Source organism: Trachurus japonicus, chromosome 1, assembly GCF_045865225.1.
Source record: "Trachurus japonicus isolate A0001 chromosome 1, Traja_1.0".
Lineage (NCBI taxonomy): Eukaryota > Metazoa > Chordata > Actinopteri > Carangiformes > Carangidae > Trachurus > Trachurus japonicus.
Genome location: NC_140907.1, coordinates 37,825,278 through 37,851,043, shown reverse-complemented (window position 1 = coordinate 37,851,043; position 25,766 = coordinate 37,825,278). Strand labels below are relative to the sequence as shown.

Below are 25,766 nucleotides of genomic sequence, written 5' to 3'. Positions count from 1 at the left end.
ATTCTGGATAATTTTTTACTAATCTCCTAGAAATCCTCTTAACACCCGATTGCAGTAAATAAAAAAAAATAAAGGCTTTTTCACAAAAATTAAGAAAAAAAATCAATTGCCTGGGGAACGAACAAGCCAACTCAAGCCATCATTGTATGCCACCTTGAGTCTCTGAATCAAGCTCCTTTTGTAGTGCCGCCACAAGTGGGCCACATTGGGGTGCATTGATCGGTGGATTGTATTGATCTTCAAATGACTTAGAGCAGTGTTACTCAAACTTTTTTCAGTCAGGGCACCTTTCAAAACTGCATAAAATCTCACGGCACCCCTGTGTAAAATATAATTCAAAATCACACTGCATAGCCTAAATGTAAATGTTCTGTTTATTTAGACGGGACAGTATTACAGTATTTATGCATAGGTGCTTCTGTAGCCTACATACAGTATGCACACACGCACACAGTAATCCGCAATGTGAGAGGAAGAGAGAAAGGTCTACATGCGCGCAGCGCAGGCACGCGTTCAAATGAATATCCACCGGCGTCTCCGTTCCGTTCTGAACAATCAGAGAGTTTCCACCGTGTCACTGCAGAGTGTTTTTATACATCAAACGCACCTGAGTCGGAACAGAGCGGACGATCCACTGGAGAGAGGAGGGGGTGACTCACCATCAATGTGAGACGTGTGTCTGGTACTACGCATTTTTTTCATAGCGTCCGGTGTCCGGTGGACACGGCCCCTACTGCTCTGAGCGCCGTGACCAACGGCCGTGTCCATGGAGCGGTCTCTCTCTCTCTCTTTCTCTCTCCCACTCTCTCTCTCTCGCCGCAGAAAAGTGCATTTGACGTCTATGGACGTCATTGGCACTCAAGCATTGGATTTTGATTGACGTCCATAGACATCAATGGCACTCAATGAGTTAAGAATGGTACTATTAAAGCAGAAGTAAGTGATATATTTGTGTTAATCTAAGTCTTAAATAGTTATATCTTCCGACAGCAATCACTTACATAGAGTGTTTGGTCTGAAACACGGGTCTGTCAGTCACTCTGCTCTGCTCTGAGCCCAGGAGAAAACATTTATCGTATCCTACAGTTTTTATCCAATGAGGAGAGAGAACGGCATGCAGGGCTGTGTGTGCAGCCAAGGAACGCCGTGAATGTGGCGACGTAGGGACGAGGACTGTTATGGTGCGTTCAAGGAAACTCGTATTTTTCCGACCGTGAAGTCGTACCAGTTCGATCTGGTACGAGTTCACGGGTCAGAAGTTACGAGTGGCCGTTATAGTGACTTTCACCGGTAAAACAGGTCGGAAAAACACGAGTGGGTTGCCTGGAACGCTACAAAGTCGTAAGTTGTGACTTGAAGCTGTAATTTACGATTTCAAAAGACTGCCTGGAACGCAGCATTAGCGAAAACGACCGGACCACTTTGTCAAGGAGAGTTGAGGGTCCCGGGCTAGGCCTTTTGATGTATACTGTGGGTTTTTACTATTTTATGATGTTTTTACTATTTTTTGATGTCTTTACTATTTTTAGAAGTGATTACTGTATGTGACTCAGGGAAAGTATTACATGATATGATGAATCCTGAGCTGATGGAATAGTTGCCGTAATCTATTGGAAAGGAGAAGTAGAATGGGGTGGGCAGGACAAAGGTCACCAAAATGAGGAACCTGTGGCCTGTCCCGGGACATGCCAGGACAGGTCGAGGTGAGATGGCCACAGGGTCAGGTAATTGGGGAAATTTAGAGAAATAGAGAAGTGCGCGTTGACCAAATATGGGCACGGACCGGTGCAGAGTGGTGGAGAAATTATTCCATGACACAAAGGAAGGGTGTCGGCGGTCCAAACATATAAAAAGGTCATCGGGACGAAGTAAAGACAGTGTGCGTCGGGACTGGGTGCGAGAGCGAGCTCCTCAGACCCTACTCCTGCGAAGACTCCGAGGGCTGGTGCGTCTACAGAAGATTGCCATCGAACAAGAAGACTGCGCACAGCAATTTGGACTCGGTTGATCTCCACACTCTCTGCTGGTCCGCTCCCAGGGGCTTAGGCTCCCGATCATCATCCCCAGCAGAAGGGGTTCAGGGAATTCGGCCGAAACCTGCGTCCTTATTCTAGAAATTCGAATCAGGCAACTATCCATCAGAGGTAGGGTTGATTAATAGGGTGAGAATTTGATTTTAATTATTTTCTTTGATTTTTATATTTATGCTCTGATGCTGCTTTGCCCCTGCTAAATTCCTGCAAATAAATTTACAACCTAAAAGACAAGAGAACTGTTATCCTCATCTTTTTGTCTGAGGTTTTAATTCAAATATTACTGTTATGCTGTTCATGATCGTAAGAAGCTAAGCCATAGTGTGCACAACATCTTTAAGACTCTTAAAGGTTAATCTAGTTTTGTGTTCACTTCAAAAGATAAACAGGTCCCTAGGGTTATTTTTCCAAACCGTTAAATTAAACCTAGCCAATAACAAGTGCAAGGATCAAAGAGGGAAGCTGCCGTTAACAGGCGTGCCGGGTTACTACTTCTGGGTGGGGGGCTGCTCTATCAGAACTAGTGGCTTGGGGAAGCGGGACAGACGTCAGGACGAAGGCAGTTAGATGCTAGGCGAGTTTCCTCATCACCAGCTTAAACATTCTTTAGAAATTCTACTCTGGTCCATGACCGTTAGAACTTAAGAACTTACCCTTTAAATGGAGAGCTGGTCTAGTATAGGCTTTCTTTACAGGGGCCTAATACCGGGGATCTAACAACTTACTTCTGCTTTAACTTTCCAGTATGAGGATTTAATGGAGGAGGGGGAAGACAATAAAGGAATATTTATACTGATAGTTTTATGATCAGATAAAGGCAAAGGTAGAATGTTTGTTAAGACATTTTTCAGATCTTTAGAGACCAGCCAGTAATCAATGCGTGGCAAGCTACAGATTGACTTGTTGAACCATGTATAGGATTTCTGTGATAGTTACATGTGTCTCTCTCCAAACATCAGTTAAAATAAATCTATCAATAAACCTCTTCAAATGAGAGCTGAAGGAGTCGGCGTTCCTTGGTGGCCACCTGTCCATTTGATTATTGTAATATTGAAATCTCCACCAAATAGTAAAAATTTTTTTATTTTTTTTTAAATCCACCCTCTACTTGGAACTTTATCTCTCACCGTGTCTTTTCCCATCTAGGTGGCCTAAAATTAATTTTGCTCTGCAATTATAATATTCAGAAAATCCTGCTTAAACTCTCCAACTTTCATCAGCAGGTAGGCTACTTTTAGCTTGGGCACTGATTTACAAGTCCAATTTTTCCCCACAGAAATACTGTATTTGGAATAACTGTAGTATTTTGTACAAGAGTAAGTCACTATTTTATGATAAATGGTTCAACAATGGTATTCTTTTAGTGAGTCAATTAGGGGACAATTAGGGGACTTCTGTACAACTACACAATGATGATGATAATAATAATAATACTAATAATAATAATAATCCAGTTTTTGATGCAATCCCATCTGGTTCATGTATATTATTTAAGAATGCTGACCACTCTCCAGCCCTGTCATTGTCACCTTCTGATCCATTAGAGACTTCATTAGGTACATTTTGCTTTTCTCTGAAGGTATGAACTTGAAAATAAATAAGAGCCTTGTGTTAATGATGATTTCGTTTCTACTCCTACAGCAACATTTTACTGGAGCAATTTTGTTAGTAATATCAACTGGAAAAAAGTCTGGTCATTACCACAGAAGTTTCTTCTAATTAATAAGGTAAAAGAAGTTTCATTTAAGCTGATCCATAGATTCTATCCAGTCACTTAATACAAAAATTGAAGAATGACACTGATGTAAAATGCTCCTTCTGTGAATCTCTTCCTGAAACATGCTCTCATTTATTTTGGTATTGTAAATTTACTCGTGAACTGTGGAATGAGATGAATAGGCTACATTTATAGTTGCCTGTATTTTCCCAGACCCTGTCTTATACTATAAAAATGTCTTATTTGGTTGTTGTGATCAGAGTAGTAAAGATGAGAACGCTGTCTTTCTTATTAATCTCATTCTACTGTTAGCTAAGTTTCACATTCACAAATTCACAAACCAAAAAAAACAAATTTCTCTGTGTTTATAAAAGAAATGAACAGTATATAACAATGTTTTTCCCCAGAGCAAAAAAAAACTATCAAAACTCTCTGTATGCTGTACTTATAAAGTGTTTACATAAACACTTTTTAATAAAAAAAAAAATCTATTTATTATTATTTACTTTATTTTCTCTATCTTTTCCTTTTTCTTTTTTTCACCTCTCATGTTTTTTTGTTCACCTTTGAATATAAATGTTTTATTTCTATGTTGTTTTCAAGGCCACTGTGTTTGAATAACATTAAGTTCTGTTTAACAGTCAGGTTCAAGCCGGTGCATATTCTCATTTGCCCAGGTCATAGTATTTCAAAGGAGGTTAAATCGAAAGCAACTGGACTTTTTCCTAGACAAATAACTAAGTCCAGTTGCTTTCGATTTAACCTCCTTTGAAAAAAGTCAGGTTCAAGGTCCTGCAAAAGGCTTCATTCCAAGGTTTTGAGACAGGCAGCAGGTATAAATACAGTAGTCAGTTTGTATCAAATAACAGACATCAGGCAATCACAACAGACGGTGAGTTGGTTTTATTTTTTTTACTCTATTAGTCATTTTGCTGTAACTCATTAGATTTGCTTTAGTTGTAGAAGCTAAATTGCTACCTACAATGCTTTCAGGTTTAAAGGAATTGTTGTTTATGTTAACAGTCAAAATAAACTTACTGGAATATTAAATATGTCAAAACACTGTGCTTGTCGGTTCATATTTCTATAAACAGACCTTCGGCCCAAATGCTGAAACACTGTCTTAGATTCAGTCACTGGCCTTGCAACAGCTTCAGACATGACAGATGAGCTCTGTATAAAGAACATTTACCATTTAGAACTATGATCAATTACAATCATGGTTATGATGTTTTGGGCACTAGTTTTTAGTTTATTCAGTAAAAAAATCCAGCGGCACACCACTAACCAAAAATGTTACAAAATGACACAGTGCAGCCTAATACAGTAAATATAATACAAATTCTTACAGTGTAGTTAGTTTGTTCTGACTCAGTAATGGACATTGCTAAGGCAAGGCCATTGTGCAGGCTTCTGCCACTACACCCATTGACATAAAAGAGTCCTATTTTATTAGCCAGCTCTGCCAGACAGTCACTATTACAGACACAGATGCTCAACTGTTAACCGATAACAAGAACTTGTATTCTGATTTGACTCCGATTCTTCTTCTTTTTTTTTTAAAGCTATGTCAATCAACTCATGGGAGCTTGTCAACACGTACACACTTCCACTCGTGCTTTCAGTCACATTTCACAGCAAACATGATGATTTACACTTATGCTGTGCACTCCCTGTGATAGAAAGTCAGAACAAACTTTGAGTACAACTTGCAACGTGTGCTTCACCCTGTAAGGACGGTGCCCCTAAAATAAAAAAGGAGGGGCTCTCCAGCCGACTCCCCCGTCACTCACCTGCAGCTGCACAGACGAGCTAGAGGAGCGCTCTGCTGTTCTGGCGCAGCACAGCGGGAGCAGCGCACGTGTGTTTTATAAAAAATGTTAAAAAGCAAACAAAAAGAGACCGGCCGGTCGGCACAAGCCTATAGTCACAGACACTCGATGGAGTGTTGAATCTCATCCATTAACGGTTATAATCACTTACGAGCGTCGGTTATAAGTCTGAAAAAAAATGTCAAAATATGCATTGCTAGTTTGGATCGTTAAATTTGGTAATTTTCCACGGCACACTTGAAAATCACTGGTCTAGATGATGTAAAATGTGTAATGAGTTTCTGTCTTCTTCCTCTCCCTCCTCCTCTCTCCAGTACCCAGCTGACTTGGCGGATCAAAGGAAACTCCTCACACTCTTGCTCACCTTCATCCTCTGCTTCTGCCTTTGGCCGATCTCTGTAGACACATCGGAGGTACCATGCTGTCCTATACAGCATCTCACCTCCACATATGGAGTCCAGTGTGTTGACTCCTGTTGGCAGCGAGGGGAAAGCTACTACTGGTGTAATACCCATCAAGGGTGGGATTATTGCTCACCAAGCGGAAATGTTGACTACCAAGGCAACCCCTGTCACAAAAAACACCCCTGTGACACATATGGACATGACTATAGCTGGTGTTACCTAGAGAAAGGGGAGTGGGGCTACTGTGGATGGAGGGTACTGGTGACCTCAACTCATAAGACCAGGTATCAGCATGTCTGCACTAGTCTCTGTTTTATTGATAACAGTAACAGGCACTGGTGTTACACTGAGAACGGCCAGGATTACTGCTCACCATCATTCGATGTCACCTACAAAAATGAGCCTTGTCGCTCGGATCACAAGTGTGAAACTCATGGCTATGATTATACCTGGTGCTACACTAACGACAATGACGACTGGGATTACTGCGGAGTCAAAGATTGGCTACCCTGCAAACAGGGAATTGTTTGTGACTGAAACAGATGCTGCAGACAACATCGTAAGGCCCAACAACAATATACGTGACGAAGCAGTAGACTTGATCAACCAATGGGAAAACTATTTAACTCTATAATTATCTGTTGCAAGATCACCCCATGTCCACTGTGCATCAGCAAATCACAATCTTCTTGACATACAGAGTATCATTAACGTGAATAATCAGTGGTGTTACAACCTACAAATCCAGCTGAACAGGAACCGTGGAAGAAGAGAGAGCACCACTATCTCACAGCTCATATGTAGGAGGGACATCCCAAGTAAAACCATGCGTTGGGCCTTTAGACGTAATGGTTACATCACTCAAACTTATGTGACTAATGATTATTTCAGCATGTACATAAAATGACTGTGTAGTTAGTAACAAGCTCCACATTAGCAAACTATTTCTTTGTGAGTTGCTCCATTAATCACTAAATACAAAATGTTTCATTAACTTTTCATTTATCATCATATTTCATTTATATTTCACATTTAAAGAGATAACTGTATTCTTTTCCATCTCCTAAAAATTGAGTTCTGATTGTAACCCTACCTACCTAGAAACCTACCTAGATACATACTTATCCTTAAATATGATCTTGTTCATCGCATAAATTGTGTAATCCAATGTACAGAGTCAATATTAATACATAAAACATGTGTTAATTATGTCTAAGATGCAATAAACAGAACATTTTTTGGAAGATAAAATGTGTCATGTGTGTTCGTGTGAAAATGTGAATATGTGATTTGATTTGATCTGACTTGATTTATTAATTCATGCTAGCAGTGGTGCAAAGGCGACCCCATGAGTCAAGTTAAGTTGAACAAAAACGTTATAAAATACATTACATTTCAAGAGTTTAACAAATTTACGAAGCACAAACAAAGATATAAAAGACCAAGACAAAAAAGCATTTCAAGTTAAAGATTGCAGCACAGCAGGCAAGGTAACTAGCCAACAAGCAGATGCAGCTGGCAACACACAAAAATGAAAGAAGAAATTATGTTTCCATAGTCTCATTGTGAGGCCTTACAGCCATGTGCAGCGGTGACTTGGCCTGTTTGTTTTGGCCTTCAGTTCAGCCAACCTATGGTGGTTTTTGAGTGTCCTGAAGTGCAGCTACCACATGGTGGTGGTAACAGGTCATGAAGAGGATGTTGTATTCTATGTATGTACTTTATCAAATTCACAGCAGAAGTCAAATATTTGTGTATTTCTCCTCTGTACTCAAATGACCCTCAGAAACTGTGTCATCAGCGCTCTGCAGCCAAAAGTCTGCATTTGTGTATGTTGTATTTGTTTACAGAACCACAATAAGTAGCCTAGTTGTTATAATTAAGTTGCAATATCCAATGTCGGTCAATAATAAAATACGCTCTGCAACCTGCCTCAGCCCTCCTATAATTTCTTTTTAAAATAATAGTGTAGGTAAACCAAAACCCAAACAATCAAAGGTTTAGGTAAGTTCAATCCTACTCAATTCTATTGAGAGTTTAACTGTGTTTTTCCTCACTTGTTGTGGAAATTTCCTTTAACTTGTGAGAGAGAAAATCATAAGTCCAGCAAAGAACGGATTCACTTTAAAAGCTTTATTTTTATCTTGCAAGAGGTGGACTGTGACACACACAAAAGTCTGTATGAGAGTTTGGTTACATCAGGTTACATAGGCACAAAATCGAGAAGGAGCCACGTGCTCCTCCATTGTCCAATAACATTCTTGCATTCTTGCAGAATAAGTTTGCAACAGACCAATCATGGTACAAGTTTGCACTTAGTGCTTATGACATTTCATTGGGCTATTATAAGATCAACTCATATGTAAAGGCAGGAAGCTAGTGGTTGTCTGTAACCTAAGGTTTGTTGTGTTTTCTTCCACACCTCAGCATGTTGACATCTCACTCTGGTCTTGGATATGGAGACAACTGCCTGCTTAAGCTTGAGTGAATCATCACAAAATAACAGGAACCAAGATGGACACCTGCATATTGCCCTATGCACAGGAGAAAAGTGCAACTTGCAATTTCTTTAAAGTTCACCTAAAATTTATTTGCAAACATCTTCAAAGTTGAATCAAGGGTCATAAACATAACAATTTCCATTACACACCCTGACAACAGACTGGTTCATATGGTCTGTAATGACACTTAAGTTGTAATTCAGAATCAAAACATTGAAGCAGTGGCCACTGTGTTTGAATAACATTAAGTTCTGTTTAACAGTCAGGTTCAAGGTCCTGCAAAAGGCTTCATTCCAAGGTTTTGCGACAGGCAGCTGGTATAAATACAGTAGTCAGTTCGTATCAAATAACAGACATCAGGCAATCACAACAGACGGTGAGTTGGTTTTATTTTTTTTCCTCTTGACTGAAATTCTCGAGTTTTACACCTTAAAGTTGGATGGACTTGTGGATACTAACGGCTACCTACAATGCTCTCAGGGTTTAAAGGAATTGTTGTTTAAGTTAACAGTTAAAATAAACTTACTGGAATACTATTTAACATGTCAAAACACTGTGCTTGTACATCTAGGTTCATATTTCTATAAACAGACCTTCGGCCCAAATGCTGAAACTCTGAAGGTGACTTTAAAAAATTTCAAACATCTAATTCCAAAGGTATAAATTCAGTATTGTAGGGTTGTGAAGTTCATTTACGAAGTGGTGACAAACGAGGAAGTTGATCTGGAAATACTCTCCATGATCACATCTAGTGTTTGTCTCCAATCTTAGATTCAGTCACTGGCCTTGCAACAGCTTCAGACATGACAGATGAGCTCTGTATAAAGAACATTTACCATTTAGACGTATGATGATCAATACCTATCATGGTTGTGATGTTTAAGCACTTGAGTTTTGACAAGTCTGGATGATGTATGATTCTAATGGGTTTCTGTCTTCTGTCTCTTTCCTGTCCCTCCTCCTCTCTCCAGAGCTGACATGGTGGATCACAGGAAACTCCTCACACTGTTGCTCACCTTCATCCTCTGCTTCTCCATTGGGCCGATCTCCGCAGACGGAGACTCCATTTTCCTAGCAGAAGAAGATGAAGAATGCTCTTATGACTGTGAGATAAAGCATTACACCTCCACATATGGAGTCCAGTGTGATGACTACTGTGAACAGCGAGGTTACAGCTACTACTGGTGTAATACCAAAAAAGGGTGGGATTACTGCTCACCAAGCAAGAATGTCGACTACTATGGCAACCCCTGTCAGGCATTATGGCCCTGTGACACATATGGATACAGTTACTACTGGTGTTACCTAGAGAAAGGGGGGTGGGACTACTGTGGACAGGTGCAACCCAGGACCAAGACTCATATGACCAGGTATCAGGATGTCTGCATTGATCCCTGTAGGTACTATGTTAATAAGAAGTACCACTGGTGTTACACTGAGAACAGCTGGGAGTACTGCTCACCTCAACCAGATGTCACCTACCAAAATGTGCCTTGTCGCTCAGATCACAGGTGTGAAACTCATGGCTATAGTTATAACTGGTGCTACACTGACGACAATGACGATTGGGATTACTGTGGAATCACTACTCTGATACCCTGCATGCATTCCATGTCACGCCGACGCAAACGGTCACCCTTTGGTCCACGTGAAATCTGTTCTTACAGTAGAAACAACAGAGTGATTGTTGTAACTGCAGAAAACGCTGAAAACAACATTGCAAGGGCTGACAACAACGTACGAGACGAAGCATTAGACTTGATCAACCGCTGGGAAACCAACCTCTTGCGAGATCAGCCCGTGTCCAATGTGCTAAGTTCTCGAAATCTTCGCCTTGACATACAGAACATCATTACCGTGAATAATCAGAAGTGTTACAACCTGCAAATCCAGCTGAACAGGAACCGCGGTAAAGGGGAGAGTACCACTATTTCACAGCTCATATGTACGACTGACATCCCAGGTAACACCATGCGTTGGGGCTTCACGATTAGTTTAATGAAACAGTCCAAGATAGTTATAACAAGACGGCAATGATATTAATCAACCAGCTCCAACACCAGACAATAATGTCAACAGTTACTTCACTCAAACCTATGTGATTTAGGCAGAAGGAACTCAGGAAATTCCTGACTGGCCATCCCAAGCCTGTATCCTACCCAAAAATGGTAAAAAAAAAAAAAAAAAAAAAAGAGAAGGTGTACATCAGAGACAGGCTTAAATTGATAGGAGTAATATTGATATGATATTTTTGTGTTTCATGCGCTGATGCTGCTTTGTCATTGCTATATTCCTGCAATAAAAATTCAACTCAAAAGACAAGATAATTGTTATCCTCATCTTTGAGTCTGTAAATTCAATTCAATTGTCACTGTAAAACTGTCCATGATAGTAACAAGCTCAGCTTTGGTGTGTACAACATTCTTAAGGTTTTTAAAGGTTAATCTAGTTTTGTTTCCACTTGAGAGAGTTAAACAGGTCCCTAGGATCCCACACAGTCTGTTTTATCATACCTTGTTTGAATGCACTTGAATGCACTTTGTCTCTGTATGCACTTGGAAATTAACTACTCTGCCCAATATGTGTTGTTATGTGTTGCTCTATGTGCTGCTTTTCCTAACAGAGGTTGATTGCTCTGTGTGTGTGTTTTATGTGTATTTATTGGTATTGTATGTTTTTATGTATTTTTGACATCTTGGCTGCAAATCAATTTCCCAACTGGGACAATAAAGATAACTTTGAACTTTTGAACTTTGAACTTTAGGGTTATTTTTCCAAACCCTTAAATTTACCCTAGCAAATAACAAGTGGCCAGATCATAAGAGGAAAGCTGCCATTAACGGCTGTGTCAGGTGACTGTTCCTTGGTGGGTGGGCTGCTCTACCACGGTTAGTGGCTTGAGGAAGTGGGACAGACGTCTGGATGTAGGTAGTGAAAAGCTAGACGAGTTTCACCATCTTAAAAACATAAATGAATCAACATAAATGTATGAATTTTGGATTAAGCTCAAAACACTTAAAGTATAAAACAACTGAAATAAACAAACATATATTGGTGTACTTTTTTAAAAGTATTTGTTTATTTATTTGTTATCTATCCCTTAAGTTCAAGAGCAAGAAAGATTGGCTAACTGAAAGCCACGTGAAATATTTGTGTGTTTATCCTCGTATGACCCTCAGAAACTGGGTCATCAGCGCTCTGCAGCCAAAGGGCTGCAACTGTGCATTTGTTTACAGAACCTCAATAAGGTTGTAATATCAAATGGCTGTCATTAATAATATACACTCTGTGTGACGCTGTCTTCAGTATATATGACAATAAAGATTTGAACCTACACCTGTCCTCTTGATGTATTTTTAAAATAATACTGTATGTAAACCAAAACCCAAACAATCAAAGGTTTAGGTGAATTCAATCCTCTTCCATTAAGAGTTTTCTCAAACCTGACAACAGACAGGTTCATGTGGTGTGTGTGTTTTTTTTTTAAATTCATATGCACAATGATAAAACAAGAATTTTATTTAATAATACAAAGACAAATAATTGTGCAGGAGAGGAAAAGAAGCCCAAAGGGCTTATATAAAATCCTCCCCCTCAATACAAAATCACTAAAACAAATCAACCAATAGAAAAAGAAAAAGAAAAGAAAAGCAAAAGAACAGTCAGGTTCAAGGTCCTGCAAAAGGCTTCACTCCAAGAATTTGAGACAGGCAGCTGGTATAAATACATACTTACAGTAGACTGTAAGTATCAAATAACACACACCAGGCAATCACAACAGATGGTGAGTTGGTTTTATTATTTTTTGCCTCTAGATTGAAATTCTCAAGTTTTAAACCTTTAAAGGGATAGTTCAACATTTTGGCAAATTGGCCCATTGCCATAATCCCTATAGTCATAGCAGTAGGTTCATTACCTTTATTTGTCGGTGCAAGCTATTTTTAGAACGGAGGAGCGGAGCGGCAGGCTGCTCAGAGCTACACTATGGAGGCTAAAGGAATTTCTTGGTTTCCCTCATCAAACTCATCAAATACAAAATCCCAAAACTCCAAAACGCTTTTGTGGACAAGTTGTGACCTGCACAATCACTACGCTATGAGATAATAATGGAACGTTACGAAACAGAGCCGTTTTCGAGGTAAATACAGGGCAAATACAGAGTCTGTTTGCTGAAAAACTGTCCCTGAACGCAACGCGCATCAGCGGTTTTGCATGAATTTACCTCTAAAACAACTCCGTCTCGTAACGTTCCATTATTATCTCATAGCGTGGTGAATGTGCAGCTCACATCTTGTCCACAAAAGCGTTTTGGAGTTTTGGGATTTTGTATTTGATGAGTTTGATGAGGGAAACCAAGAAATTCCTTTAGCCTCCATAGTGTAGCTCTGAGCAGCCTGCCGCTCCGCTCCGCCGTTCTAAAAACAGCTTGCACCGACAAATAAAGGTAATGAACCTACTGCTATGACTATAGGGATTATGGCAATGGGCCAATTTGCCAAAATGTTGAACTATCCCTTTAAGTTGGATGGACACTGATGCAGCTTGATGACTTGACACAAATTATTATTAGTCATTTTGCTGTAACTCATTAGATTTGCTTTAGTTGTAGAAGCTAAATTGCTACCTACAATGCTTTCAGGTTTAAAGGAATTGTTTTTTATGTTAAAGACAACAAGGAGTTTTGGAAAGCAAAGTGTTTTCACACTACATTCATTCATTTCATTTCCCATGAACCTCCACATGCATGGTGAAATTCTTGGACCGGCGCAAGACGGACGTCTTGCCAAGAATGTTTTCATTCATCAAGAATTAAAGTCAGAGGTTCAAAGACGATCAGATACCGTCGTAGTTCCAACCATAAATGGTGATTCGGTGGCGTTATTACCATGATCCACCAGGCAGCGTCCACAAAACCGAAAGTAAGGAAACGCTGGTCATCTCGCTCAGCATTTCTTCCACTAATAATAATAATAAAATAACGATAAAGCCAAAACGATATATTTATCGAAAATGGACCCATTAACAAGTGTGGGTAACATAGATTCATCCACATTAATATGAGACAACAACAGGAGAGTGATCACTGTAACTGAAGTATACGCTGAAGATGACATCACAAAGCCCAACAACAACATACGTGACAAAGCATTAGAGTTAATCCAACGATGGGAGGACTATGTCTTGCGAGATCAGCCTGTGTCCGGTGTGCTGACATCGGAACATCTTCACCTTGACATACAGAGTATCATTAATGTGGATAATCAGTGGTTACAATTTTCAAATCCAGTTGAAGAAGAGCCGCAGTAAAGGAGAGAGTATACCACTATCTCACAGCTCATATGTACGACACCATGCGTTGGGCCTTTAGGCGTAGTTTAAGGGACCAGGCCAAGATAGTTATAACAAGACAACAATGAAATTAGTCAACTAGCTCCAACACCAAACAATAACGCCAACAGTTACATTTAAGAAAATAACTGTATTCTTTTCCGTTTTAAAGTTGAGTTCTGTAACCCCACCTACCTACAAAGCTACTTGATTAAATTGTGTCATCCAGTCAAGAGTACGTAGCCAATATCCAAACATAAAACATGTGTAAATTTTGTAAAATATGCAACAAACAGAACAATTTTGGAGGATTAAATATGTGTAATGTGCATTCGTGTGAAAATGTGAATATGCTGAAAAGGAAGTACGTAAATGTTCCATTTCATCATGTCAACAGACGATGTCACTGCATGCTCCTGTTCACTTAAGTTACAAAGGAATATGTGGGAACAGATGTTTCCAAGCAGAAAGCCTTAGGATGCAGGATAAAGTTTAAGTTTTAATAGTGCAGAATTTTGTGCGTACACAGTGGTGCACAGTTACATATTAAAAGTACATTTTACTCAGGCCACAGAGAACAAGTTGTACCTGAGTTCCTGTTGTGAGAGTTACCTAATTGCACACTTCCCTCTATGCTACTGCTGAGATGTCAATCTTCAATCTGCAAGTCAGGATGAAGGGACAGATTTAGTCCAAAAAAGGACAAGGGTCAGAAAAGAGACAAAAGGAACAATAACAGAGTTAAACTATAAGTTAAAAGATAAAAGAATAAACTCAAAACACCATGAAAACATTAATCCTCATATTCATGATAACAGAAGTGTAAGAGTTCTCAGAGTTCTGGTGGGCAGCTGTATAAAGTTTGGGTAAAAACATTATATGGTATAAAAGTTATATCATGTTGTTTTTCTATGCCTCCTGGGCGTCTTGCTCCTCATATATGGCGCTTAAAAATCTCATTGAAATAAATAAAATATCATCATGAATATTTGATACATGCTCTATTCATACACCATTTAAACATATCCAAAGACTAAAGATTTTGCAATACCACATCTGACCTGGTTGGTGTGGCGCAACAAGTTCCTCAGTCTCCTTCTCTGTTTCTACTTAAATCTCCATCTTCAATCTGCAAGTCAGGATGAAAAGACAGAGTTGGTTAAAAGGTCAAAACACTTTTGCACAAACAAAGCATGAGGTCAGAAAAAGGTCTTTAACCAGGGATAAAACAGAAGAGAACAAAAGGGAACCAAAGCTGCGTGTATGTCAGACTGACATTCATCAGCTGGGAATAAACATAAAACCAGGCATCTTCTGGTTGCTAACACATGGTGTCGAGAAAATAAAAAATTGGGATCATTAGAACTGTCCAGTTATAGGAAAAGCCATGGTGCAGGAATAGTTTAGGAGAAGCAAACAGGCCATGAAAACATCGTGGAGCTAGTATATCAAGCAGCATAACAGGCAGCAGGATGAGAGACTGCACTATAAATAATAAGCTAGTACATGAATGGAACAACATGGCAAATCAGCAATAATTAATCACCAATATCATCATCCATCAGTTCAACCAAAACTTGGTCTAAGATTGACTGATAGAAATTGAGCAATACAGAGACTGTATTACTTTAACTGTATTAAAATGTTAAAATCATATCTAGTGTGTCAGGTTACTTTTTCTCACTTCCTCTCTTTTGTTTGATAAGTCAAGAATTAAATACACTAGACCATATGTGAGGACATTTTAAGACTGAGGGTCAATTAGTTTCGTAGCAAATCAATAATAAGACAATTCAAACAAGACAAAACAAATGGAGGTACCATTCAGGTTCAGAGTCCATAAGATAAGGTTAAGACCTACAGAAGGTGCATTTTTTTTTACAAAGTATAGCTGTATTTTCTTAGAATAGCAACTGTGAGGGAAAATATAATGGGACTGATGATGGAGCCTTGGGGTACACCACAGGGGACAATCACACTGAATGATAACTCAAAATCCACTGACAACAAGCCGGCAAAGGTCCTAAGTCACGGCTACATCACAACACAAATAATACAGTCAGAGTCCAACTTCCTCAATCAAACTGCAGAATGACTTTCTCATCGTTTTCTTTCTTCAGAAATTCTTGGAGACATGGTCAAATAAGGGCATAGTGCCACTGAGGGTTTGGCCATGCTCAAACTCTCCTCTATAAAAACACCATCCCCTTATATCACTGCAACACCACCGCACACTGAGAGGAAATCCAATCAGCAGCATCAGTTAAGCATCTTCTTCAACCAAGGCAGGTAAAAGAATGCTCATTTTTACACAGTTTAAAAGTACATTCAGATCCTTTGTTTTAATCAAAAACAAATCCATGTTTTACCATTATTATTGTTGGGGTTGTGTCTGCTCTCCTTTAGGTCTCAGCAGATCCTGCTGGCAGCAGCAGCCAAGGTGAGAACTTCCATCATTTCTTTACTTTTAGCTTTATCCTTACTGAACTTTACAGATAAACAGCGATGGCAAAAGTACCCAGATTCTGTACTTGAGTGGAAGTAAAAGTACCTGTGTAAAAAATGACTTTGGTAAAAGTGAAAGTACTGCAAAGCTATCGTAGGCATTTGTGTTGTACAAATGAGAAAAAAGAGAGCGAGCTGACGACCCGGCAGCGTGATATGACGACCCCGACCCCGCTGAGGAGGAACTAAAGACTCGGCTCAAGTCGAGCTGTAATTTTATTTTGCCGTAAATTTATTTTACCGCGGAAACCCAGATAAAAAAAAGTAACAAGCCTTTTGGGGAAATGTAAGGTGTAGAAAGTACCGATATTTGTGTTAAAAATGTACTGAGTAAAAGTAAAAAGTTGTCAGAAAAATAAATACTTCTAAAAGTACAAAGTACCTGAAAATTCTACTTAAGTACAGTAACAAAGTATTTGTACTTCGTTACTTGCCATCACTGCAGATACAAATACAACTTCCAAGTTTCCAGACACTTTGATCTGCATTAACCAATACCACTGGAATGTAGTAGTGCCCTGGTGTTTTAATGACCTCTATGTTACGTTCTGTCCTGTTATTATTGTTATTTATTCTAAACACTCAGATGGCTGGCCTGAGCTGGACGGTTGTGACGCTGGCAGTCTTCCTGACTACGGCAAACAGTTTGAACCTGGACCAGAAGGAACTTGCAGGAGTTGTTCACCAGACTCTGACAAAGTGAGTCAAATGACTTTAAAGCTTTAAAGCCTGGACATGGCCTAACCCCGAGATGATGATGATGATGATGATGATGAATATGGTGATGATGGTGGTGGTGTCTGCAACAGCTGTTTAGCGTTTTTAAAGCAACGTTTCTACAAGTAAATACTTAAAAATTGTCTTGTGGTCTGAAGAAAAGACAATTATTCTAATATTTATGATAATAAAACTGAACTGCATAGTAACCTCATATTTGATGTGTGTGTTTGAGTTATGTCTCTGTCTATTCACCACTTTCCGTAGAACGCCGCTGGGCGTCGCCATGACACTCAATTCACCGACAAGTCGGTTTCGCACTTCTGTCTCACTTCAAGCAGAATGGAGCTAGCCTAGCAGTCTGTCTTAGAAGTGTTTTTATTATTATTACAAGTTCATAGAATGTCCTCCGGTACGACATGTGCTGTTGTTGGATGCACAAACAACTCAAGGAAAGTTAAAGATTTTATGAATGGAGCCTGTAACGACCATAAAGCCAATCGCAAGAGTTGTGGATGTCCGGTTGCTACGTTAGCCGCTAGCTGTTGCTACGTAAACAACCGACTTCCGGGGTGGTGTGACGCAATGGATCATGGGAAAATAAAGTGGTGAATAGCATTAAAAAAAACTTCCTTTAGCGGTATTAGTGGCTGTTTTTGGCAAGTAACTTTGACTGCTGTAAAAATATATCCGATAAATATTTTTTTCAAATTTTTTTGCATAAATCCGTTAATCAACTTCAGTCTTGATCAAAACTACAATTTTTTTTTTTTTTTAATCAAAATTTTAACCCTTTGAATGCCAATTTAAAAAATGAAGTCATTGATATGGGAAAAAATACACACAAAATGAGCTATTTTCAATATAAAAAGTGATCGAACAAAGAATTTTTTTTTCATGTTATCACAATCTTGGACATGTCTTAGATTAGTAACATTTTATGCATATTTAGTTTTCGTGCAGCAACAGATTTTCTAAAAAAATATCCTTAGTGGCTGTTTTTGCCCCCATTGACTCCCATTATAACCACATGTTTTGAATGCAGAGACATGACACTATATATAAATATAATTTTTACAGTCAGGGTGATCAACCCTGTTCAGAAGGGATCAAATTAGGTAATTTTACTGTTGATCACCTGGTTCACTCATTTACCCATTACATAGGCCTGTTGTATTACTAGCCTAGTTTCTGTATCTGTATAATCGAGTTTATGAGCATATTCCTACACTTTTCCATCTTTCTATACAAAATGTAATGGGTAAATGAGTGAACTCTGTGATCAACAGTAAAATTACGTAATTTGATCCCTTCTGAACAGGGTTGATCACCCTGACTGTAAAAATTATATTTATATAGTGCCATGTCTCTGCATTCAAAACATGTGGTTATAATGGGAGTCAATGGGGCAAAAACAGCCACTAATACCAGAAAAGGAGGTTTTTTTTGAAAATCTGTTGCTGCACGAAAACTAAATATGCATAAAAGTCATTGATGTTACTAATCTAAGACATGTCCAAGACTGTGATAACATGAAAAAAAAATCCTTTGTCCGATCACTTTTTATATTGAAAATAGCTCATTTTGTGTGTATTTTTCCCATATCAGTGACTTCATTTTTTAAATTGGCATTCAAAGGGTTAAAATTTGGATTTTTAAAAAAAATATTTAGTAGTTTTGATCAAGACTGAAGTTGATTAACAGATTTATGCAAAAAAAATTTGAAAGAAATATTTATCTGATATATCTTTACAGCAATCAAAGTTAGTTGCCAAAAACAGCCACTAATACCGCTAAATGGTAGTAAATTTGCCGACAGTGTAATATTGACCTTTTGAAAATTTCGAAATCATATTTTCAAATTGTATGTAAAAATAAGGTTTGTCAGCAAAAATCATGCCATTTGCTGCAATATAGTGAAAGTTATTGTCAAATTAAGAGGAAAAAGTGACCCCTAGTGGACGTTTTTGGCACTAATACCGCAGCTCTCTTTGACCAAAGTCTTCAGTCATAGGAACAAACTAACCCACTAATATTTTCATCTGTTTCTTTTGGCAGTTATACACAACACAACCAAGATGATCAAAGGTCAGTAAAGATTTACAGATTAAACTTCACTCATAAAGCACTTTAAAAATAGAAATGTTGCAAAGACAAAGGACAAGAAAATAACATCAAGATGACTGTGAAAATATACTCAGGCTTTAGACTGACTGAAAAAATGCTTTTAATTTTTTAGTAAAGACCATTTGATCTCCGAATAACAGAACATGACAGACATCTTGAGTAATATGTCCACAGTTCAGTTTAATTGGTTGATCAATCAATACTCATACTCAGCACTTTAAAAACGATCTTTCTAACTTGCTGTACAACATCAATATACTGATGTATTAATCTTTTGTGCATCTGTTCCCTCTGACAGACCTTTACCCATGTTCACTGGTAAAAATCAGTTTATACAGCCTCAACAAGTTGGACGTAGTGTCAGGGGCCCTCGGTCTCTTGGGGGCAAGGCCAGACCAGGTGGAGGTATAGGCAGGAACCAAGCATTTCCCAGTGGCAACACGGGGGGCATGGCCAGACCAGGTGGAGGTGGTTTCAGTGGGGGCCGCCCAGGATTTCCCAGTGGCAACACGGGGGGCATGGCCAGACCAGGTGGAGGTGGTTTCAGTGGCGGCCGCCCAGGATTTCCCAGTGGCAACACGGGGGGCATGGCCAGACCAGGTGGAGGTGGTTTCAGTGGCGGCCGCCCAGGATTTCCCAGTGGCAACACGGGGGGCATGGCCAGACCAGGTGGAGGTGGTGTCAGTGGCAGCCGTCCAGGATTTCCCAGTGGCAGCGTGGAGGACATGGACAGCCCCTGCATGAATACTGCGCCGCGCCGAAGCAGACGGCAGCCGAATAATCAACACATCATCTGTCAATGGCACGACAACAGAGGGAGATTAGTATATGCAATTGAGGAAAATGCTGAACACAACTTTGGTCCGACCAACAGTCGCTTACGTGCCGAAGCAGTAGACTCCATTATTAACCGATGGGACACCAATCTCTTGCGAGGTAGGGCTGTATCTAATGTGCTAACATCTCCAAATCTTCGCCTTGACATACAGGATGCCATTCCTCAGAATAACCCAACTTTTTACAACCTGCAAATCCAGATAAATAAGGTCCCCGCTCCTGGAGAGAAGACCACTATCTCAGCGCTCGTATGTGAGACTAACGTCCCAGGTAGAATCATGCGTTGGGCTTTTAGGCGTAGTTTAAGGAACCGGACCATGATAACTATAACAAGACAGCGACCAAACATCAATGCTAATAACCCCTAAATGCGCTAATTACCCTACCCCCCCCCCCCACACACACACACACACACACACACAACCTAACCTGCTCAAACATACATGGTCCTTTTCTTGTCAGCTTTTGTTGCTTCAATTACATTGAGCATGAAACTGTTTACAGATTACATTGATGAAATAAATAAATAAATTAGATTTCTGAATTGGTGGTGAAAAAAACTTTGTTGATAATTACCTGATGTATGATTAAAATCTAAATTATATGTAGTTAATTTGACTAAAATAAAGATGTTTGATGACCTCTTTTTGTTATACACTGTACCTGTACACAAGCCTCTGTTCTTTCCAAATTAAAGCTTGGCTCAGCATCCATCCATGTGTCTGTGTGTTCATCATTGTAGAGCAAGAAGAAATATGTCTGAAGACATTTAAATATTTTGAAAGTTGTTTTAACAACTCCCCAGAAGCCCCAGAAAAAGGCTAACATGGATTAATTTTAATGTCAAACCCCTAAACCAACCCAGTATTATATAGAACCATATTATACACTATTATGTAAAAGGTTTCTCTGGTGGGTGAATGGTTCGAGAGTGTAGCCCTCGTGGACGCTGGCTCCTATGCAGGAGATTGCTGGTCCTGCTCCCAACTGGTATGATCATTTATTGTGTATCTGCTCTCCAATTCTCTCTCACAATATTTCCTATATGTCCTATCCAATAAAAGCAAAAATGCCCAAAATTAACTTAAATAGTTATAAAGCAATATTCCCAACTATGATAACTAGGGGAGAGTGGGGTAAAGTGAGACACTTTTTACATTTGCTCCCCTCTAAGCGAGCTAAAATTATTTATTAGTAAAATTTACACATTTCCCATTAATTCAGAATGTTGCCTAGCAATGGAAATTATCATAATGTATTTAGGACGAAGGACAGTGAAAATATGATTGTTTTTAAAAAAGTGGTCTCATGTCTCACTTTACCCCAGTGCAGGGGTAAACTGAGACAAACTAGAAAAATCAATGGGGTAAACTGATACACTTACTTTTTCCACTCTGAAACTACCATAACATCACATGTTGTAACAGTTAGAATCCTGACAGCAGCTTGACAACCACACTTCCCAAAACTAATGTCGGACTAGTAGCAGAATCATGGGGATTGGACAATTAAGCACTTTTGTTTTCTGAACAAGACCAAAATCAAATACAACACAAAATGTTTTAATTAACATTCAAATGACAGATAGAACCAGTTAGATAGTCTGGGGGTCAGATTGTAGGCCCTGACAATCGTGACCATTTTGATCAAAAGTCCTCTTGTGTGTGGAGGGAGCCGACAAAGTGGAATGTGACTAAAATTTAGTTAATAACCAATAAATAAGCGAGCTGACTGAGAGCACCTAGCATAACAAAGCAGTGTGGCTACAGATCATTGATCACGCAAGATTTCTGGCTTGGGGGATGAAATTCTAGTGTAAATCTTTGTGTGGTGCTCACAGTGTCTCACTCTTGGATTTATTATAATGCATGATCCATGGTCTCACTTTACCCCGCGGCATTTGTCTCACTTTACCCCAACACCCCAATTTTATAAAACACGACCTCTCTTAGAAATTCAGGCTAATTTTCAGCCAACATCATCACATGGTCTTATATGTTGGTAGTTCATCATCATGTATCATATAAGCTTTTCTACCTGAATCAATTTGCTTTGGCACAACAGTTGATTAAGTTGACACCAAGAAAATTCACTTTTACATGCAAAAATCATATTTTTGTGAAAAAAACATGCTTTCCACAGCATCATGAGGTCCTCTTCTTCATGGCCATGGGGAAATGGAAGGGGCTTGAAAACATAATGGTCAGATGACCAAAAATGTGTTCCGTTTTCTAGATACAGGGGGTGTCTCACATTACCCGGTGTCTCACATTACCCCACTCTCCCCTACACATTGAATCTTTTTGACTTGTGTATTTAAGGTGCTTGGTTCTCCATAACGGCCTCCAAGTGAAACTGGGGGAGCAGGTTACTGTAGGACAGCAAACAGCTGCTGGAAAACCAGACAAATAAATATTTATCACAGAGGGCAGCAGAGGCAACGTGACAGATCATAGGTCGCTGCAAAGACTTGCTTGTGAACTGCTGGATCAATCTGGTGCTGCCATGGTCAAATCCTCCTCCATAAAGACCTGACTGTTATAACTGCAACCACCGCAACAGCACCTCCAACTGAGAAGAAATCCAAGCCTGTTAGACAACTTCCTTAACCGAAGCAGGTAAACGAATTTCCACTTTTTCACAATTTAAGGGTCCACTCGTAGCCTTTGCACTAAAATCAAGTGTTTACTCTTTTATGATGTTTTGAAATGTGTGTCAATCAGCGTTATCTCATCTAGTAATTGCTTGTATGTAACAGACATGTAAAAGTTATGCACTACAGCTTTAAGGCTATCAGTGTTAAGACAAGAGGCTCTTTGGGAAGACATTAATCATCAAGAGATTCTTGCAAATAGAGAAGGACTGCCCTGCTCTGTTTGCATTCTGGAGTTTGTTCGACCATCAGAGAACCACAACTGAGAGCAGTCTGGTCTGAGATTGTCTTGTGTGGAGGGATGGCATCACTAAAGGCTATTCCTTGGAGAAACAGAGTGGCTAAGAATGAGTATTAGGCCATATGACTGAAAACAAGTAGATCGTGTAGAGCAAATACTTCACTCTGCGGCTAGCATTAGTAATTTGACCCAGGTGGCTGTAGATTAATGAGTAGCAGGCAAGGGTGCAAGGGTTCAATGTGAGTGAGGGGAGACCGCCCCAAGTCACTCAGGAAATAACCACAGAGTCAGCTGAGGCCTGATATTGTTTTATTGTATAGTGCAAAATAACATGACTGGGACAAAGATGCAACATGGTTAGAGAGTGAAAGCTGATCATCAAACATGGCAGCCAGATTAGGGTAAGAGATAAGGAAGTCATTTTGATAGCGACAACATAATTGGGTCATTTTTTTTTATTACACTGGATGAGGATATTTGAGTGCCCAAGACAGGATTCAAACGATGACAACTCTATTGAGTGGTTGTTGTTGTTTGCGACAACCCGTTGGACATTGTTTAGATTTTGAAAAGTCATTCAGTCCTGTTACTACCATCACTCTCCCTGTTTGAATCCCTGTTCCACCCAGATGGCTGGCCTGAGATGGATGGTTGTAACACTGGCCGTGTTGCTGTCGGCTGGAAAGAGTCTGGCTGTGGATCAGAACCAACTTGCGACAATTGTACAACAAGTTCTGAACAAGTGAGTCAACTTTGTAATGTAGAGGGAGAAGCTTTAGGCCTTTGACATTACAGGCCACAGAGGATATTTTTGAATAAAAGATTAACAAAAGCAAACTGAATGAAAATGTATTGGTAGATACTGTATATTATTGTTTTTTTGTTTTTTGGGGGGTGGGGAGGGGGGTGGCATGCTGCTAAAATCAACTCGGTCAGGGGTTGAACCGATCCTTTGCTTGGGGGCTAATAGCGGTCATAGGGAACATACTCCAAACACTCACCATCCCAAATGTAATGGAGGGTCCGGGTGCACTCACTCACCCATAAAGGATGTGCAAACTGGCTGCCAAGTGGACATTGGCCTCTTGGCAAAAACGGTTTGCATCGTCGCCCACCATGCGGGAGACTAGGGTTCCAACCCCACCTGGGGCAGTCCGTACCAATGCACAACGCAGAGGGCCAGATTGACATCGGCTACACAAGCACTCTGCCTTTCTAACTCCACTGTATCTGCTTCCTTTGGCAGGTATAAACCGAGCTACATGAACGCTGGAAGACTGTAAGTTAGTAAATGGTTGTGCAAGCTCCACTCATATAGCCTAGTATGCCATAAACTACAAACTACAACTTAAACCTGCTTTTCAGTTAACATTTTGAAAACAAAAATCACCTCATGTTCACTTTCCACCATTTGATTTCGGAAATGACCAAAATTTACACACATCATGACATCAAGTTGGCCTTAGTTCAACCATTGTTTGATCAGTCAGTATTTCCATGTATCTCAGTTTCTAGAATGGATATTTTGTTTTAAAAGACACATGTTTACATTCTGTGCATCTGTTTCCTTCAACAGCAAGTATCCCATGTTCAGTCTGGCTGTCAGCATACCATACAACAGTGTCAGTAGGTCGTATGATCTCAATCAAGTCACTGACACAAGTGATGCTGTGAAGAGTTCGATCCAGAATTGTAAGTTGTACACGGGAACGAGGGTGGTGGCAGCCACGGTTCTGAAGTGGCCGGACGTTTTAACTCAGTGTCCTAATGAACGTGTGCCGTGGCGTGATGTTCTGGAACAATGCCGTGCCAATGTTACATGGGCTCAAGTTCAGAGTCAGTGCCAAAATGCAGTTCGTCATGGGAGAGCTGATCATGCGGAATACCGCACCCTACAGGGATTCGACACTTTGCTGACCAACGGTCACAGTGATGACTTGTTGCTTTTCTACGTTCTTTCTTCTCCATGTGACAAAAAATGCACAAGTGAATCAAGCCGCTGGAGCATCCTCGACAGCATACAGCGGATTACAAACTGGACTAATCGTGCCGTGGTGTTTTCTAACGTATTCAGGCCAGGTGGTACAATGATCCTTCCTGAAAATGATTTACGTGCATCACTTGAGCGGCTCGGGGGCAGAGTCGGTCTAGAGAACATATACCGCTGCAAGAACAGACCCTCAATGCAGTGTGAAAGCTGCTCTACTGGTGGTCAGGTTACACGTTACTGTTACTCAGATGGCCCACAAATCATTAACCAAAATGTTCCCTCGTGGGGCGGCAATCAGCAGTGGGGGGGTGGCAGTCAACCATGGGGGGGTAGTCAATCTGGGGGTGGCGGTCAGCCATCGGGGGGTAGTCATTCTGGGGGTGGCAATCAACCATGGGGGGGTAGTCATTCTGGAGGTGGCAGTCAGCCATCGGGGGTAGTCAGTCAGGGGGTGGTGGTTGGCCATGGGGGGGCAGTCATTCTGGGGGGTGGCAGTCAGCCATCGGGGGGGTAGTCAGTCAGGGGGTGGTGGTTGGCCATGGGGGGGCAGTCATTCTGGGGGTGGCAGTCAGCCATTGGGGGGTAGTCAGTCAGGGAGTGGTGGTCAGCCATCGGGGGGTAGTCAGTCAGGGAGTGGTGGTCAGCCATCGGGGGGTAGTCAGTCAGGGGGTGGTGGTCAGCCATGGGGGGGTAGTCAGTCAGGGGGTGGTGGTTGGCCATGGGGGGGTAGTCAGTCAGGGGGTGGCAGTCAGCCATGGGGTAGTCAATCAGGGGGTGGCAGTCATTCGGGGGGTGGTGGTCAGCCATCGGGGGGTAGTCATTCGGGGGGTGGTGGTCGGCCATCGGGGGGTAGTCATTCGGGGGGTGGTGGTCAGCCATCG

At 40.4% G+C, this 25,766-nt stretch overlaps 4 protein-coding genes across 4 annotated transcripts in view; all 4 read left to right on the top strand.

The window, feature by feature from the left end:
- The first annotated feature begins 1,685 nt into the window (after positions 1-1,685).
- Positions 1,686-7,917, top strand: LOC146992534 (uncharacterized). The gene is made up of 3 exons (XM_085790880.1): positions 1,686-1,703; positions 4,577-4,642; positions 5,897-7,917. The coding sequence occupies exons 1-3, from the start codon at positions 1,686-1,688 to the stop codon at positions 6,521-6,523; spliced, it is 711 nt and encodes a 236-aa protein (XP_085647006.1). The 3' UTR covers positions 6,524-7,917.
- LOC146992530 (uncharacterized) overlaps positions 5,922-25,766 on the top strand; it is a 63,096-nt gene continuing 43,251 nt past the window's right edge. The window contains exon 1 of the mRNA XM_085787463.1: positions 5,922-6,056. The gene's annotated coding sequence lies outside the window, so the exon portion shown is untranslated. The remainder of the gene's footprint in view (positions 6,057-25,766) is intronic.
- Positions 9,466-10,567, top strand: LOC146992533 (uncharacterized). The gene has a single exon (XM_085790876.1). It carries the CDS (start codon positions 9,466-9,468, stop codon positions 10,522-10,524), a length of 1,059 nt encoding a protein of 352 aa, XP_085647002.1. The 3' UTR covers positions 10,525-10,567.
- On the top strand, positions 16,235-25,321 carry LOC146992532 (uncharacterized; the record flags this gene model as incomplete). The annotated part of the gene is made up of 4 exons (XM_085790875.1): positions 16,235-16,255; positions 23,525-23,637; positions 24,142-24,174; positions 24,472-25,321. Coding segments are annotated over exons 2-4 (996 nt in total), but the record flags the coding sequence as incomplete, so codon positions are not given.